This window comes from Doryrhamphus excisus, linkage group LG19 (genome assembly GCF_037039965.1).
Source record: "Doryrhamphus excisus strain RoL-2023G ecotype Guam linkage group LG19, RoL_Dexc_Guam_v1.1, whole genome shotgun sequence".
Taxonomy (NCBI): Eukaryota; Metazoa; Chordata; class Actinopteri; order Syngnathiformes; family Syngnathidae; genus Doryrhamphus; species Doryrhamphus excisus.
Genome location: NC_136375.1, coordinates 14,129,013 through 14,145,193, shown reverse-complemented (window position 1 = coordinate 14,145,193; position 16,181 = coordinate 14,129,013). Strand labels below are relative to the sequence as shown.

Sequence of the window (16,181 nt, the reverse complement as noted above, 5' to 3'; positions counted from 1 at the left end):
CTAAACCTTCAAAGGTGCATCCTCCTTGCATCCTAAACAGAGCAGACTCACCGCCGGGGTATTTTTTATTGTTGTGCCACAGCGCCCTCTGCTGCTCCAATGTATGTAATGACAAGTAATGACTTGATTGTCTCCAGGGTATTTTTTTACTTCTGGTGGAAACGCACCGACCGTCCCATATATTGTAATTGCTCAATAAAGCCACACGAGGGCGCCCGTCATTTGTAATAGTACTACTACTGCCGGCGTACTTGTCTTGTAGTTATAATAATGTCACTCGCTATAGCTTGCTTTTTTAAACACACGTCATCAAAAGTACATTTTTGTCGTTTTTCACCCTCCAGATTTCACTCTAAAACTTTAATAATGGGTTAATACCCGATAATTTTACAAAAAAATTCTATAAATTCAGAAAAAACTGGTAGTAAAGAAGGAAACCAACCTTTGGAGCACTTGCAGTGCGGCAGTCATCCACACGAGGGGGCGCGTGTGCAGCGTGTGAAGGCCTCCTCGTTTGGGTTCATGCAGGGGCCAATGCAAGCTGTGGAGCACACAGACAGACCTCCAGTCTCCCCCCCGAGCTTTGTACAGCAGACTCCGCATTTCAGCACGACTAGCCTGCCTCATTTCAACCACTTTAAGGTATGAGACATTTGATTTGCTGGCCTTTGTGCCGCCATATTGCCATTCATTTGAAAGGCAGGCTGTCAGAAATGACACATCATTCTGGCCCTGGTCTGAAGCCCTGGTGTTTGGAGTGCACTGGTGCTATACACTAGAGTGACTTTCATCATGATTCAGAGTGCATGAGAAAGTTGCAGCCTCTCCAACCATGCTACATTTCTGTTCTGCTGCCCCAGCAACCCTAAACACATTCTGGTGGGTCGGAAGACCCCCCTAACTCACGGAAGCCCGGACTGGTGCTACAACTAATCGCAATGGTGCCCTGGTTAACATCCTCAATCCCTTCCTGAAGGTCCAACTCAAACCAAAACAAACTCTAACCAAAGCTTATTTTAACCCAACAATCAGTGACTGGTGACATTTCTCGAACTGAAAGGAAAGCAAAAGTCTAGAAGATGCCTTCAGGCTTCTGTCCACGCCAGCTCTCTCTCTCACCAGCCTCCACGCCACAGCGAGGGAGGGAAGAGACGGATGCGCCAACCGTCTGAGTCACGGCCGCCGCATCCTCCCTCCGAGGGCCGCTGATAGCTGGGATTGAAAGACACAAATTCAAGCGGACTGGCGTGGACATACAGACTCCCCCCCAAGAGAGACTCGGCTGTGGCCTGCCATGTAGAAGAGATGTATCTGTCCTGTGTCAACTCTGAGTTGGGCCTCAGGGCGGACGGGGACGACGGCCGTGAAGGCGTTGGAAGGGTGACTCAGTCTGGGTGTAAAAAGATGATGAAGTCTTATTCTTACATAAATAATATGCTTTGTGACTCATCCTGATACACGAGCTATTTTCTGTTTTCTCCCTCCGTCAGTGCTTCATGTACTGGCATGACAGCTGGGACCACAGGATACCTCAGTCCCTGTCCGCAGTCCCCAATTCCCTGTCCCCAGTTCCCTGTCCCTAGTTCCCTCTCCCCAGTTCCCTGTCCACAGTTCCCTGTCCCAATTCCCTGTCCCCAGTCCACACTTCCCTGTCCCCCGTCCCCAGTTCCCTGTCTGCAGTTCCCTGTCCCCTGTCCTCAGTCCCTGTCCGCAATCCCCAATTCCCTGTCCCCAGTTCCCTGTCCCTAGTTCCCTGTCCCCAGTCCCTGTCCCCAGTCCACAGTTCCCTGTCCCCCGTCCCCAGTCCCTGTCCCCAGTTCCCTGTCCTCAGTCCCTGTCTGCAGTCCCCAATTCCCTGTCCCCAGTTCTCTGTCCCCTGTCCCTAGTTCCCTGTCCCCAGTTCCCTGTCCCCCATCGCCAGTTCCCTGTCCCCAGTTCCCTGTCCCCAGTTCCCTGTCCCCAGTCCCTAGTCCCTAGTCCCCAGTCCCTGTTCCGAGTCCCCAGTTCCCTGTCCCCTGTCCCCAGTCCCTGTCCGCAGTCCCCAATTACCTGTCCCCAGTTCCCTGTCCCTAGTTCCCTGTCCCCAGTCCCTGTCCCCAGTCCACAGTTCCCTGTCCCCCGTCCCCAGTTCCCTGTCCCCTGTCCTCAGTCCCTGTCTGCAGTCCCCAGTTCTCTGTCCCCTGTCCCTAGTTCCCTGTCCCCAGTTCCCTGTCCCCCATCGCCAGTTCCCTGTTCCCAGTTCCCTGTCCCCAGTCCCCAGTCCCCAGTCCCTAGTCCCTAGTCCCCAGTCCCTGTTCCGAGTCCCCAGTTCCCTGTCCCCTGTCCCCTGTCCCCAGTCCCTGCCCCCCGTCACCAGTCCAGTGACAGGGAGTTGCTGTATGTTTTATTTAGCCAAAAAGACCTTCAGGCGCACTTCAGACTCCAGTGACTCGGTGAAGCGATTTCAAGTGCAGTCGTGAGGAAGAGGAGGAGTCAAGTGGCTCCGAATGTGGCAAGACTTCCTGCTGAAGTCTTGGTTGACAAAGGGCGTGCTTCTTTTTCTACTGGACTGCTGGTCTTTACCTGCACGGCTCAATCTATTCTTCAAAAAGGTCAGAGAGCAAACTACCTGGGGGAGGGGGGGGGTGTCACTGCAACTGACAGGAAGAGGCTGGACAAGCTCTGTCCTGGGACGTCCTCAAGAACAGGCAGCAGGAGGTGGGCAAGCGGAGGATGACAGCCAGGCCGTCCTCCATGATGTCCTCCATGAAGTCTCCTAGCAAAATGGCAAATGATTAACATAGCAATACAAGCTGCACACTGACTACTCCAAAGTATCCTCGTACTTCCCTTGCCAAGTTGCCAAGACATGCTGACAAATGATGACGTCATACTTGGATAGCCATGAGGGATGGTCAAGCGTAAACACCCAGGAAAGAAGCTCCTTATTGCCTCTGACGCATGGGGGCGCTAGACGCCTTTCAACCTCATCCTTCTGTGCATCACCCCCCCCCCCTCCCCGCTTCTTCATTCTCCCAGTCAGTAATTCAGTCAGTCAGTGAGCCAGCTCCTCGCGTCCACCCACCAACCCCCTCAAACGCACACACACACACGGCTCTCCATACCGGGACGCGCCGCCGTCAATGCGGGCTGCTCGGCGCACTGGCAGCGGCCGAGGGCTTCCCGTCTGCTGCCCGACTAACCCCCGCAGGTTGTTTTTTTTTTGTGAGAAGATAGATCAGCGAGGAGGAGAAGAGAGTTTTTTGGTGTAGTTTTGCGTGCGGAGGAGTGGATGAGTCAATGGCAGGGGCTCAGCCTGGAGTCCATGCGCTGCAGCTCAAGCCGGTGTCCGTGCCCGAGAGCCTCAGACGGGGCAACAAATTCATGAAATGGGACGATGTGAGTCCGTTCTTCTATTTGCATCCATTTCGCATTGCATGCATGTTGCAGACCGTATGACTTCATTCTTCTTCTGTGCAACAGCGTGGTGCGTTCACTGACCACTGGCGGCACAGGGAAAGTCCGTCAAATGAAAGCGGTGAATGTTTCTTGGTTGTATTGTGGGCATCACTTGAGTTGACTAATCATCCGTCCCATCGCCCCCCCCCCCTGTTATCATTGCCTGTGCTCGTAGACAAATGACCTTGATTATAATTGATTGCGGGGTGCTGTTGAGTGGCCAGTCCAAAGCGAACACAGCCCTTTACATCATCCTAGTAAACACGCCATAAGCAGCAGCAGCAGCAGCAGCATCTTCTTCCACTCTTCTGTGGCGTTACCATAGTATCCTGCATCTCTCCCCTCCTGCATCTCTCCCATCCTCCTGTACGGATGAGCATTCCAGCCACTAAATGATGTCTGGAGATAATCAGGTGGGCGCCCACCTGTGCGTTCCTTTTTCTCCGTGTTAACGCCAAGGACATTCAAGCATCGGCGTAGCTGTTACGTAATCCTATAGTAACATTAGATCATCTTTACAAAATGAGCAGTGCCACGGATCCTAATGATCCTAATCACCACACTCAGGTGACTCATGCAGGGTTCCTCTACCTCAGGATCCCCTTGCAGTCCAGCCACGTTCAAAGCTAACCACGCCGTGTTTGGTCCAAAAAGGTGCTGACCGAAATGCACAGGTCACCACTTTGTCATCCGTCTTTCATGCGAATGGGATACATATTTATATCCCTTCTTCCCAGTTAGGACCACAAGATGAGACCCTTCCGAAAAGAATGAGGCGCTTTGTACGGTTTGTCACACGGTGAAGATATATCTGAGACACGTTTAGAAGCATTGCATTGATTGAGACACAGAGTATGTAGTGCTGCATTGCATTACCATGGCCTTAGCATGGACTTAGCATGGACTTAGCATAGCAATAGCATGGACTTAGCATGGCCTAAGCATGGCATTAGCAACCCTTTCCATGGCATTAGCACGGCATTAGCATTGCATTAGCATGGCCTTAACATAGCATTAGCATGACATTAAAATATACTTAGCAAGGCATTAGCATGGCCCCTTGGCATGGCCCCTTAGCATGGCATTAGCATGACCCTAGCATGGCATTAGCATGACCCCTTAGCATGGCATTAGCATGGCCCCTTGGCATGGCATTAGCATGGCCCCTTGGCATGGCCCCTTAGCATGGCATTAGCATGACCCTAGCATGACATTAGCATGACCCCTTAGCATGGCATTAGCATGGCCCCTTGGCATGGCATTAGCATGGCCCCTTGGCATGGCCCCTTAGCATAGCATTAGCATGGCTCTTAGCATTGCATTTGCATGGCATTAGCATGACCCTAGCATGGCATTAGCATGACCCCTTGGCATGGAATTAGCATGACCGTAGCATGGCATTAGCATGACCCCTTAGCATGGCATTAGAATGGCCTCTTGGCATGGCCCCTTAGCATAGCATTAGCATGGCATTTGCATGGCATTAGCATGACCCTAGCATGGCATTAGCGTGACCCCTTAGCATGTATTAGCATGACCCTAGCATGGCATTAGCATGGCATTAGCATGGCCCCTTAGCATGGCATTAGAATGGACTTAGCAAGGACTTAGCACGGCATTGGCATCTGCATCTTTTAGAGTATATGCCATTAGCTTGTGAACATAGCATACTAGCATTTGTGTAGTAGTATTTGTTCAATGTCTACCTTTAGAGCATACAGTATACCATTAGTGGGTGAACATAGCATACTAGTATTTGTGTGGTAGTATTTGTTCAGTGGCTATGAGCTTGGTGCCAGGGCCAGTATCTGCAGAACAACATGGCCACCAGGCCCTTTTCCCTGTAAAAACACAACACGCTGGGAAAGACACAGACGGAATCTGTCCTTTGTTTCATTAGCCATGCCCTCCTTCCTTCCTTCTTGCATGGCTTGACGGAAAGAAGCCGGAGGAGTGGCTGTGACGGGCAGACAGCAGCACAGACGGAGAGCGTGAAAGCTCAAGAGGATTGGGACGCAGATGAATCAATTTGGTGCTTTTGTGGTTTTGGATGACATGCGCCTTCCCAACATCTCTTAACGGGAAATGGTCGCGCCAGAAAATTGCAATATGTCCGCCGCATACTCACGACTTGGCCTCGGGTTTCTGGTTAACATCATGAAGTTCCCAGATGATGGATCAATGTTGTAATGCAGCCACGGGGCGTTTGGGGGCGTGTCCCACAAGTCACTTTGTCCATAACAACACGCGCGTTTGTTCGAAAGAAGCCGAGACCATGAATGTATGCGCTAATCCTTACAAAAACCCGTCGATGCCACAAAATCAACACTTGTCATCCCAGTGTGGCGGGAATAGCACTAATACCAGAAACGGGGCGTCCTGGCTGGTCCACCAGTATTAGAGAACACTAGCATGGCTGATCTGTAGAGCAGATCTACTGTCTTCTCCTAATCTCCCCCTGGTGGATCCCCAGGCGACCGGAGCCTTTGTGACACCCTGTGATATGAGTACATACTGATTATGTAGTATTTATTAAGCTTGTGAGGTATAAAGCCATAACAAGCCAGATATGATGCTGCATTGATATCAGCCTCCTGGATAAGAATCGTCAATAAGTTATCTTGAGATGAATGGATTGTAGGTATGGCAAGACAAGCAACCATTTGACAGTACCCCAAACAACAAGTCAAAGGAAGGGAATAGCGTTAGCAGCATGCTAACTAGTCACTGGGAAAGATTAGCAACATTAGCGAGACATGCGTACATTATAGCCATCTTATTGATGGTATTTATGATATGTTGTGTAAAAGCACGAACCCCCATCCACCGGATTTCCACATTTGAGGAGTCGAAGAGGAAGCTGGAGACCCCCGGATGACCAAGCCAGTAGACCCCCACTAGGCATCATTCCTTCCCTCCGTGCCCCCCTTCACTGAACTTGACTTTGCAGGTGGTTCTCCAAGTGCCCCGACTTTGCCGCTGCTTGGTTCCATGGCGTCCCGTCTCGGCGATGGTGTGTCACATGATTCCAGCATGTTGCTGTCCGATGTCCAACACCTTCTAACGGTGGATGGTGTGGATTTGGGAGATAAAAACCCCGCCTTCTTTCCGTGCTGATTGGCTGCACGCGTGAGCGCACACATGCGGCACGCATTCCGCCGCATTGTGGCATCTCCTGCCTCGCTAAGACTGTGCAGTCATGTGAACGCAGCCATTCCCCGTTCCTCTGGAGTAAGCCCCCCCACCCTTGATAGATGTCTCAGGATGGGCGTGTTGCCATAGCGAATGTCACCGTGGCGCATGCCTCCGGGCTGCCATTAAAGCGTTATTGTCTTATCGAGGTTTCCGCTGCACAACTAATGGCTTTACTCGCCCTCTCCTCGTCTACGCCCCCCTTTTAATGTCAATCCTTTGATGGCGGCCCTGCGCCAGATGGGGTCTCGCCCGAATATGACGACTGAGCAGGCCATTAGGCTTTATCTGCCAACGCGGCACCGAGACCTCATTAGAGCTGTGCGTTGCCCCCGTTAGCTTCTCAGCCGCTCAGGTGGAGAGAACGGTGGAGCGGCGTCTCTCTTTATGGATGCTTCCAATAATACGGGGGCGGCCGTGCGTGCATCGGGGTCAGACCAGTGCAGGGGCTCGGAGGAAGGAAGATGAAGTAACGGTGATGCTAGCTTCATTTCTTATTGACTTGCATCGCTCCCTGCAGACCCACCTCGTCTTCAATCCTCCTTAGCACCCCCCCCCCATCTTGCTGTTTGAATGTTGGCCGCTCCTTAAGCTGGCACTTAAACGGCCTTCCCTGGGAGACTTCAAGCTGGGGGGGTGGGCTGCCAGGAGGCAGGAAGCCATCCCAAATTCTGTCTACCTGCTCCCTGGCGCCTGTCCTTCTTCAGGACCACACAAGCCGGACCGGCGGCTTTAAAGGACACCTTGATAGAAAAAGGTGGCCGCCATCAAGGAAACATGATTGCAGGGGCGCGTGGGGGCATGCCCACTGTCTACTGTGTATAAAACGTTGAGGATGTGTGTAATATGTGTTTGCTAACGTTACTGGATAGGAGCTGTCCATTGTTGTTTTGGTGTCACCATAAACACAACACTAACATACTTCTATGTTGTCCCCCAGGATTCCACCACCGTGAGCCCCGTCACCTTAACCGTTGACCCCAAAGGATACTTCCTGTACTGGACTGACCAGAACAAGGTGAGATTGGGACGATGACGTTGCTTATTTTTGGGGGTGCGTAGATGATGCTGCAAGCTCTACAGGAGCGTTGTGTGTGGCTTGCCCATGGGGGCAATGAAAGAAAATACCATCCCTCCTTTGTAAAGATGTCTGTGAAAGGTTGCCTATTAAAAAGTCCAACAGGAAGACAGCCACGGCGTCCCCGCAGGGACATTTCCAGCAAATTGAGATTGTCTTGGTTTGCTTGAGAAGCTCAAAGTCAATACAAGCCGAATAGGATGTCAGTTGGTTTGATGCCGGCCCACATGACGGCGTCTTCCACGCAGGAAGTGCTGACACCATGTAGACGCACTCACGTGGTGCTGTCTCGGACCACCTGAGGGTGGGCGAGCCATCCAGTCACAGTCTTCCGATTGTCTTGTTGGCATCTCCTTGGACAGCCAGGCTACTTTCTAGACTCCATCCATCCATCCATTTTCCTCCGCTTATCCGGGTCCGGGTCGCGGGGGCAGCAGTCTTTTAGTAGGGAAGCCCAGACTTCCCGGTCCCCAGCCACTACCTCCATCTCCAACGGGAGGACACCAAGGCGTTCCCAGGCCAGCTGTGAGACATAGTCCCTCCAGCGTGTCCTAGGTCTGCCCCGGGAGCCTTTTCCCGGCTGGGCACGCCCGGAACACCTCACCAAGGAGGCGTCCGGGAGGCATCCGGACTAGATGCCCGAGCCACCTCAACTGACTCCTCTCGATGTGAAGTAGAAGCGGCTCTACTAGACTCCATGAGTCTACTTTCTGGACTCGTGAAGGATAAACCGATGCGAGCGGACAAGCCAGGGATGAGCTGCATGGCCGTCAGCCTCAATCAAACCAAACATGCAACCTGGGATTTCTAGCTGTAATATCCATACGGATACTATATCTGTCAATCATTACACCTGATCTGTCTACACCTGTCTACATGCGTATTGAATCATAATGTGGCCTTGACTGATGTCTACAGTTTTTAGTGTTGGTAGCGCCACCTGCTGTTGGGAAGACGTGTCATCCTGGAGGACCATTCATTCAGTCATTCATTCTCTACCGCTTTTTCCTCACGAGGTCGCGGGGGTGCGGGAGCCTATCCCAACTGTCTTGGGGCGAGAGGCGGGGTACACCCTGGACTGGTGTTCAGCCAAACAACCATTCACACTCACATTCATACCTATGGACAATTTGGAGTCACTAATTAACCTAGCATGTTTTTGGAATGTGGGAGGAAACCGGAGTACCCGGAGAAAACGGGGAGAACATGCAAACTCCACACAGAGATGCCCGAGGGTGGAATTGAACCCTGGTCTCCTAGCTGTGAGGTCTGTGCGCTAACCATTCGACTACCGTGCTGCCTCCTGGAGGACCAAAAAGCCTCAAATAAGGAAGCGAGTCTGTTTGGGTGTGCAGAGATAATGAGGAGCGAGTGGGACTCCCCGCAAAGAAACCAGCTTTGACATCCAGGTTCTCATTATTTCCTGCCACTAGGGGAGGACTGAGAGTGGGCTGGTTCCCTGGAAGCTCTTTACAGCAGCAGCGGAGCTCTATTACTGCGTGTGCACGTGCGCTACGGCCAACGTAAAGCGTGTTTAGAAAGACCTGGTAATCAGTCCACTTTAAACACGGTTCAATGCTGCGTCCAGTTGTTATGTGCCCGTCAGGGGACCGCTGTGATGGCCTGCAGAGCAAGAGCATTCCTGGGATTCTTCCCGAGCCAAGAAGCCAGCCCTCCAGTAAAGGACCAGCGCATTGAGGGCGACTGCTTCCTCCACAGCTGTGCTGTTTACTGGCACTTCCACCCCAAAGTGGACACCCACATTACCTGTATTTAAAATTCACTAATCGCATTAACTCAGATTAACTCGGGCTCGGACACATCAAATCGATTTATTGCTGACAGATGCATGACGCTGATAGTTTTTCTACCAAAGCGGATGCAACTTGAAGACTCCTAAGGTGTTCCTAATGAAGTGACTGCATGTTTGGTAACACCACATGAGCGCATTCCGCTAACGTCCCAGCAAGAACAGGTGCTTGTTTAGGAGTTAAAAATAATAGTGGCCGAATGGGGGTGGCGGGTACGGGGGGGCGACGGTTGCCATGCCACCGCACTTTGACCACCTTGGAAATGTCACACTCGCTTCTTTTTGGGCCCCTGACTTTCCCCACAGCCGCACAGTTCTTCTGACAGTATTGTGGTCCAATCAGCTGACGTGACGTCCGCAGGTCTGTCCCGATGGCGTTCCCCCGAGCGCAGCAATTCTCCCTGATTACCCCGGGCTGCGTGCCCTCCCCCCCCCCCGTTCCGTCAGCACTATATGACAGCGGCGCCGTATAAATCCACAGCCAATCTAAAGGAAAGTGAATTGTGACCTCTGGTGAGTTAGAACCTGGCAATCCACCGCCGGCCCTTTTTCATCCTTTGCAGTCCTGAGCCGGGCAGAGTTAGAAGGGGGAAGAAAAGCTTCATTTTCACCAGGCAACGCACTTCCTGTGCGTTTGGTATGCACTTCTTTTGTGCTCACAAGTCAATGCCAGCAAATGAACAATCCAAAGAGATTCTTCTCAGGGAAGAAGTAAATGTGAAACACTTCTATGTTAGTACTACGTTAAAAAGCCATAGCATTTCAGTATGTGGAATCAAACTATGGAATGGATTGAGTAAGGAAGTCGAACAATGCACAACGATGAGCCAATTCAAGAAACAATACAAGCAGTTGATGTTTGCTAAATACAAGGATGAAGAGTCTTGAACCAGTCATGATGTGCTATATATATCACTATATTGACACTTACTATGGTACCCATTATGGCTTTGGATGCTCATATCACCTCATACTTCGGTACGTGACAAAAATAAATAAATTAATTAATAAATTAAAAAAAACTTAAAACGATAATAGAAAAAAACCTTAAATTATATTATGGAAAGCAGGAAGTGTACAAATGAAACAGTTACTGATTGTAAAAGTACCAGATGGAAGGGTAGGATTTAATAAGCTTTGCTTCTTCCTACTCCTTTTGGACATGTGGAACTGTGAACTGATGATGTGATGCATTCAATTGTAATCTGATGCATGTGAAATATGAAATAAAAAAAAATGAAAATAAACCATCAATGAACCACCAATGAAATAAAACCATTACCATTACCAGAAAGTGAGCAATGAAACAAATGGCGTTACCTGTGTTGCAGCATGGTTATTATGCAGACAAAAATAAATAATTAAATTAAATTAAAAATAAATAAAAATTAATAAAGAAAAATAAAAAACAAATACAATTAAAAACTTAAACTATATTGGAAAGTAATACATATAATAATATATAATACAAAATAAAAATGTAAACTACATTAGGAAAGCAGGAAGTGAACAAATGTAACAGTTACTGATTGTAAAAGTACCAGATGGAGGGGTAGGATTTAATAAGCTTTGCTTCTTCCTACTCCTTTTGGACATGTGGAACTGTGAACTGATGATGTGATGCATTCAATTGTAATCTGATGTAATGTTCAAATGAAATAAAACCATTACCATTACCATGGTGTACTCAGTGGGAAGATTTACAAAAGTGGGATCGAGGGATCTTACAAAAACCTGTGGGACATTTTGATGGTTCAGGAGACCCGACCGTGATCAAAGAATTTCACAAAGAAGGATTCTTTTTTTTATAAATGCAATATTTTGCATAGTAAACCTCTTTACGACTATCCAAATACGGCTTTAACACCATTAGAGACATGATATAACACCCCTATAGTTGCCTTTACACTCCTATTAGCCGATATAGTAGACATAATAAGACATAAGTAAGACATAAGTAAAACTCATGCTCGTGTGTTGCTGTAAAAGTGTTGCGGTGGCGTGGACAGGAAGTGATGTGAGGGGTTCGGAGTTGAGTTTTAGGGTTGAGCTTACCGCGGGTGATAGCTGCAACAGTAGCTACAGTAGCTTCAGCACACATTGGCTCAGGTAACGCTACATATGGGCGGCACGGCGGTCTAGTGGTTAGCGCGCAGACCTCACAGCTAGGAGACCAGGGTTCAATTCCACCCTCGGCTATCTCTGTGTGGAGTTTGCATGTTCTCCCTGTGCATGCGTGGGTTTTCTCCGGGTATTCCGGTTTCCCTCCCACATTCCAAAAACATGCTAGGTTAATTGGCGACTCCAAATTGTCCATAGGTATGAATGTGAGTGTGAATGGTTGTTTGTCTATATGTGTCCTGTGATTGGCTGGCCACCAGGTTGGCTGAGGAGAGGAACATCCCCATCCAGACATTGACACTTACTGATGTTGACCTTATATGTGCGGGCGCTGTGCATTTTATATAGGGGATTTTTATATAGGTGATTTATTGGTGGCCACCTCACTGTTATGACAGCCGGGCCCACTGCCGCACGTCTCGGTCTCAGGCAAGGCCGGGCGTTACGACAGCGGGGCTGCTGTTTTTTCCCGGCTTCCTTGCGCAAGCGTTGACTGTCTTGGCGAGATGATAAAATGTTGACCCGGTGCATTGTTAAGTAGACGTGTGGAACCAGTCGGAGGCAGAACAAAATAAGCTTCTCTGCCAAAATGAGGGATTAGCCGCTCCTGGCTGACTTCAGAAGGCTTTGTTTGCGCCTCACTTAGTCCTTTTTTCACTCTCTGAATTTCGATTAAGACTTCCTTTTTTTCCACAGTACATCATAGTGCCATGGAAGAGGAGGCGGGTCATTTCCTGTCACAGAGTGGCTTCTAAATACTCCTTGCTTCCGGAGGTGCCGGTGCCACCTTTGCAGTAAGCTCAGTAGGCTAACTGTCCTTCGGCGTGGGGAAACAGCGGTGTGCTTGACACACTTTGTTATCGTGTGAATACGATCTTAAGTCAGGGATTATGTGGGGAAAAGTGTTGATGTGCTGGTGATAAAGTGCTGTGTCTGATTGCTTGGCTACAATCTGCCAGAGGAGTAAAGAGGATGATTAAGCGTCTCTTTGTCTCCCGGGTCCAGGTATTTATATCCTGTGATGCTGGCCCATTTCTGCACCGCTTATTACAATAAAGACAATCCCGCCTTGTTGATTCATGCTGACAATCAAATGCACTTCAATCTTCTTCTTCTTCCCTGAGTAAAAATGTTTCATTTTTTGTAAAACCTCATATTGAGTGGACCCGGAATTGAAAAAGATGCTGCATTAGAGTTATGACCTTTTTCTGTGTATTCATCCTTTTGGAACGTCATCAATGCTCCAACAAGTCCATTTCCGCAAAGTAGTATTCCTTATTGGGAAATAGAACAGTACAGTTTGGTAGTTTCAACTTAAAAATACCTGCTTAGCACTTTTTAAATACACCATACTACATTACACATCATTAGAGCCCACTAGACATGACATAACACCCCTATAGTCACATTTACACTCCTCTTACCCAATATAGTCATCCCTTATTTATGGCCCACCGAGATATGTGCATTTCTGTGAATTAGGATTCGATATTAATAAAAGCTGTAGGTTTTTAACATTGTTAGAGCCCTGTAGACATGAATAACACCCCTATAGTCATCTACTATGCTTTATTTATGTCACTTTAGCAGGCCAAGATATGCCTACAGTTAACTAGTTAGCCTCCTCGATGTACTTACTCAAAACTTCAGAAAGTCTTTCAATCAGAGTGAGGAAGAAGGAAGTAAAAGTACTGGACTGTACTGGACTGTACTGGACTGTACTGGACTGTACTGGACTGTACTGGACTGTACTGGACAGTACTGTCCAAAAACAAAACACCTCGTTTGGTGTTCCAAAGACTTTTGGTGATGAAGAAGATGGTGCTGCACAATGCATCAGCTAATGGTGCAGAGCAATCAGCGCTTGAGTGTCAGCCAAAAGCGTTTGAGGGCCAGCAGCCACCCAGGAAGTGGCACTTATACCAAACACACCCCCTCCCGCGCTGTGGTCGGTAGAAGCTGCACCGCGGCCCACGGGTTCCTGCCATGAAAACCACCTTTTAGCTCCTCTCAGCGGGATACAGTCGCCAGAAATCTTCTTCAGTCTGACTTTTGCTTTCTTGACTGCCCCCCCCCCCCCCCCCAACACCCCCCCCCCTCGTTACAGCTCTTCTTCTGCACTTCTGTTTGGGGATTAATACAAAGAAATAGAGCACATAGAATGAAACATGGAATACATAGAATGAAACATAGAATAAAACATGGAATACATACAATGAAACATGGAATACATACAATGAAACATAGAATGAATCATGGAATACATACAATGAAACACAGATTATATACAATGAAACATGGAATACATACAATGAAACATAGAATGAAACATAGAATGAAACATGGAATACACAGAATGAAACACAGAGTGAAACATAGAATACATAGAATGAAACATGGAATACATAGAATGAAACATGGAATACATAGAATGAAACATAGAATAAAACATGGAATACATACAATGAAACATAAAATGAAACAAGGAATACATACAATGAAACATAGAATTAAACATGGAATACATAGAATGAAACATAGAATGAAACATGGAATACATACAATGAAACATGGAATGAAACAAGGAATACATACAATGAAACATGGAATACATAGAATGCAACATAGAATGAAACATGGAATACATAGAATGACACATAGAATGAAACAAGGAATACATAGAATGAAACATGGAATACATAGAATGAAACATAGAATGAAACATGGAATACATAGAATGAAACATGGAATACAAAGAATGAAACATGGAATACATAGAATGACACATAGAATGAAACAAGGAATACATAGAATGAAACATAGAATGAAACAAGGAATACATAGAATGAAACATGGAATACTACATAGAATGAAACATGGAATGAAACAAGGAATACATAGAATGAAACATGGAATACATAGAATGAAACATGGGATGAAACAAGGAATACATAGAATGAAACATGGAATACGTGAAACATGGAATACATAGAATGAAACCTGGAATACATAGAATGAAACATGGAATACATAAAATGAAACAAGGAATACATAGAATGAAACATGGAATACATAGAATGAAACATGGAATACATAGAATGAAACATGGAATACATAGAATGAAACATGGAATACATAGTAGAATGAAACAAGGAATACATAGAATGAAACATGAAATACATAGAATGAAACAAGGAATACATAGAATGAAACATGGAATACATAGAATGAAACCTGGAATACATAGAATGAAACATGGAATACATAGAATGAAACAAGGAATACATAGAATGAAACATGGAATACATAGAATGAAACAAGGAATACATAGAATGAAACATGGAATACATAGAATGAAACAAGGAATACATAGAATGAAAGATGGAATACATTCCCTTGCAAACTCCACACAGAGATGCCCTGATGGGAAGGGATGCCCTTCCCTTCCCATCACAAAGCGTGCAGGCCTTTGAGCAAGGTGACGGTGCCAATCCTCAGAGGACAAGAACCTGTGATGTTGGGCTCACGGTCTCCCTTTGAAAGACCTCTCAAGGCTATAGAAGCGCCTCCAAGCAGTTGCCTGACTTTTTGTCCTTCCTGTGAAAATCTTCAAAAAAACGTTCTTGTTCAGAGCGAAGACAGACAAGAATATGCTCCATGTTCGCCCCGAGCAAGCTACTTGATGATTGAATCCAAGCATTAAAAGAGCGTGTGCCCTGTGAGTATAGGGCGACATCCTGTGTTCCCCAAAGAGGTTCTAGTATGTTCCGTAACTGTGAGAGCCAGGGAACATGACAAGCATCATGGGATTCAGTCTCCAAAATATCCCTCTGTGGCTTTTCTCAGTCCAGAAGGTACACGCAGGTTCTCAAGCTGCAAACTGGGGTGCACAATAATTATTGGACCCATATGAGAGAATTACAACGTCTCACCGATGAATAGCTTTGATAACTCATCAGTTTAACAATGAAGCCAGATTACCCGTACTGTGTGGGTGAGCAAATCAAGCGCTGCTTTTTTCTCCTGCCTGTGAGGTCAACAGCCTGTCGTCACTTCTTCTGAGTTCACTTGGAAACATTGACTTTCTGAGGAAGACATTTCACAATGCTAGTTGTCGCAAACGTTCTGTGATGAGGAGGAAATAAACTCCATGGAGCTCCCATGAAACCTGATCAGCCACCCGAAACATTTAAAAAGGTTTGCCAGAGACCTCCGTGGCATCACAGCAGCTGCTCAGAGCATGTGCCCGAATACAGTGCACCTTGCTGGGCCACAGCAGGTGGCTCCTCCCCCTCTATACTCTGCTTCTCTTGGTAGTAGTCTTGTACTAGTAGTCATGTAGTAGTAGTCATGTCATGGTATTACATGATAGTAGTAGCTCATGTAGTAGTAGCTTGTGACCACGCCTCCACCAACTGTATGACTGACAAAAGTATAAAAGCTTTGCCAGAGACCTCCATGGCATCACAGCAGCTGCTCAGAGCATGTGCCCGAATACAGTGCACCTTGCTGGGCCACAGCAGGTGGCTCCTCCCCTTCTAT

At 47.6% G+C, this 16,181-nt stretch overlaps 1 protein-coding gene across 1 annotated transcript in view; it reads left to right on the top strand.

The window, feature by feature from the left end:
- The first annotated feature begins 3,045 nt into the window (after nucleotides 1–3,045).
- plcb1l (phospholipase C beta 1-like) overlaps nucleotides 3,046–16,181 on the top strand; it is a 69,399-nt gene continuing 56,263 nt past the window's right edge. The window contains exons 1-2 of the mRNA XM_058057843.2: nucleotides 3,046–3,378; nucleotides 7,571–7,648. Of these exons, the coding sequence (XP_057913826.2) occupies nucleotides 3,280–3,378; nucleotides 7,571–7,648 (177 nt within the window). The 5' untranslated portion in view covers nucleotides 3,046–3,279. The remainder of the gene's footprint in view (nucleotides 3,379–7,570; nucleotides 7,649–16,181) is intronic.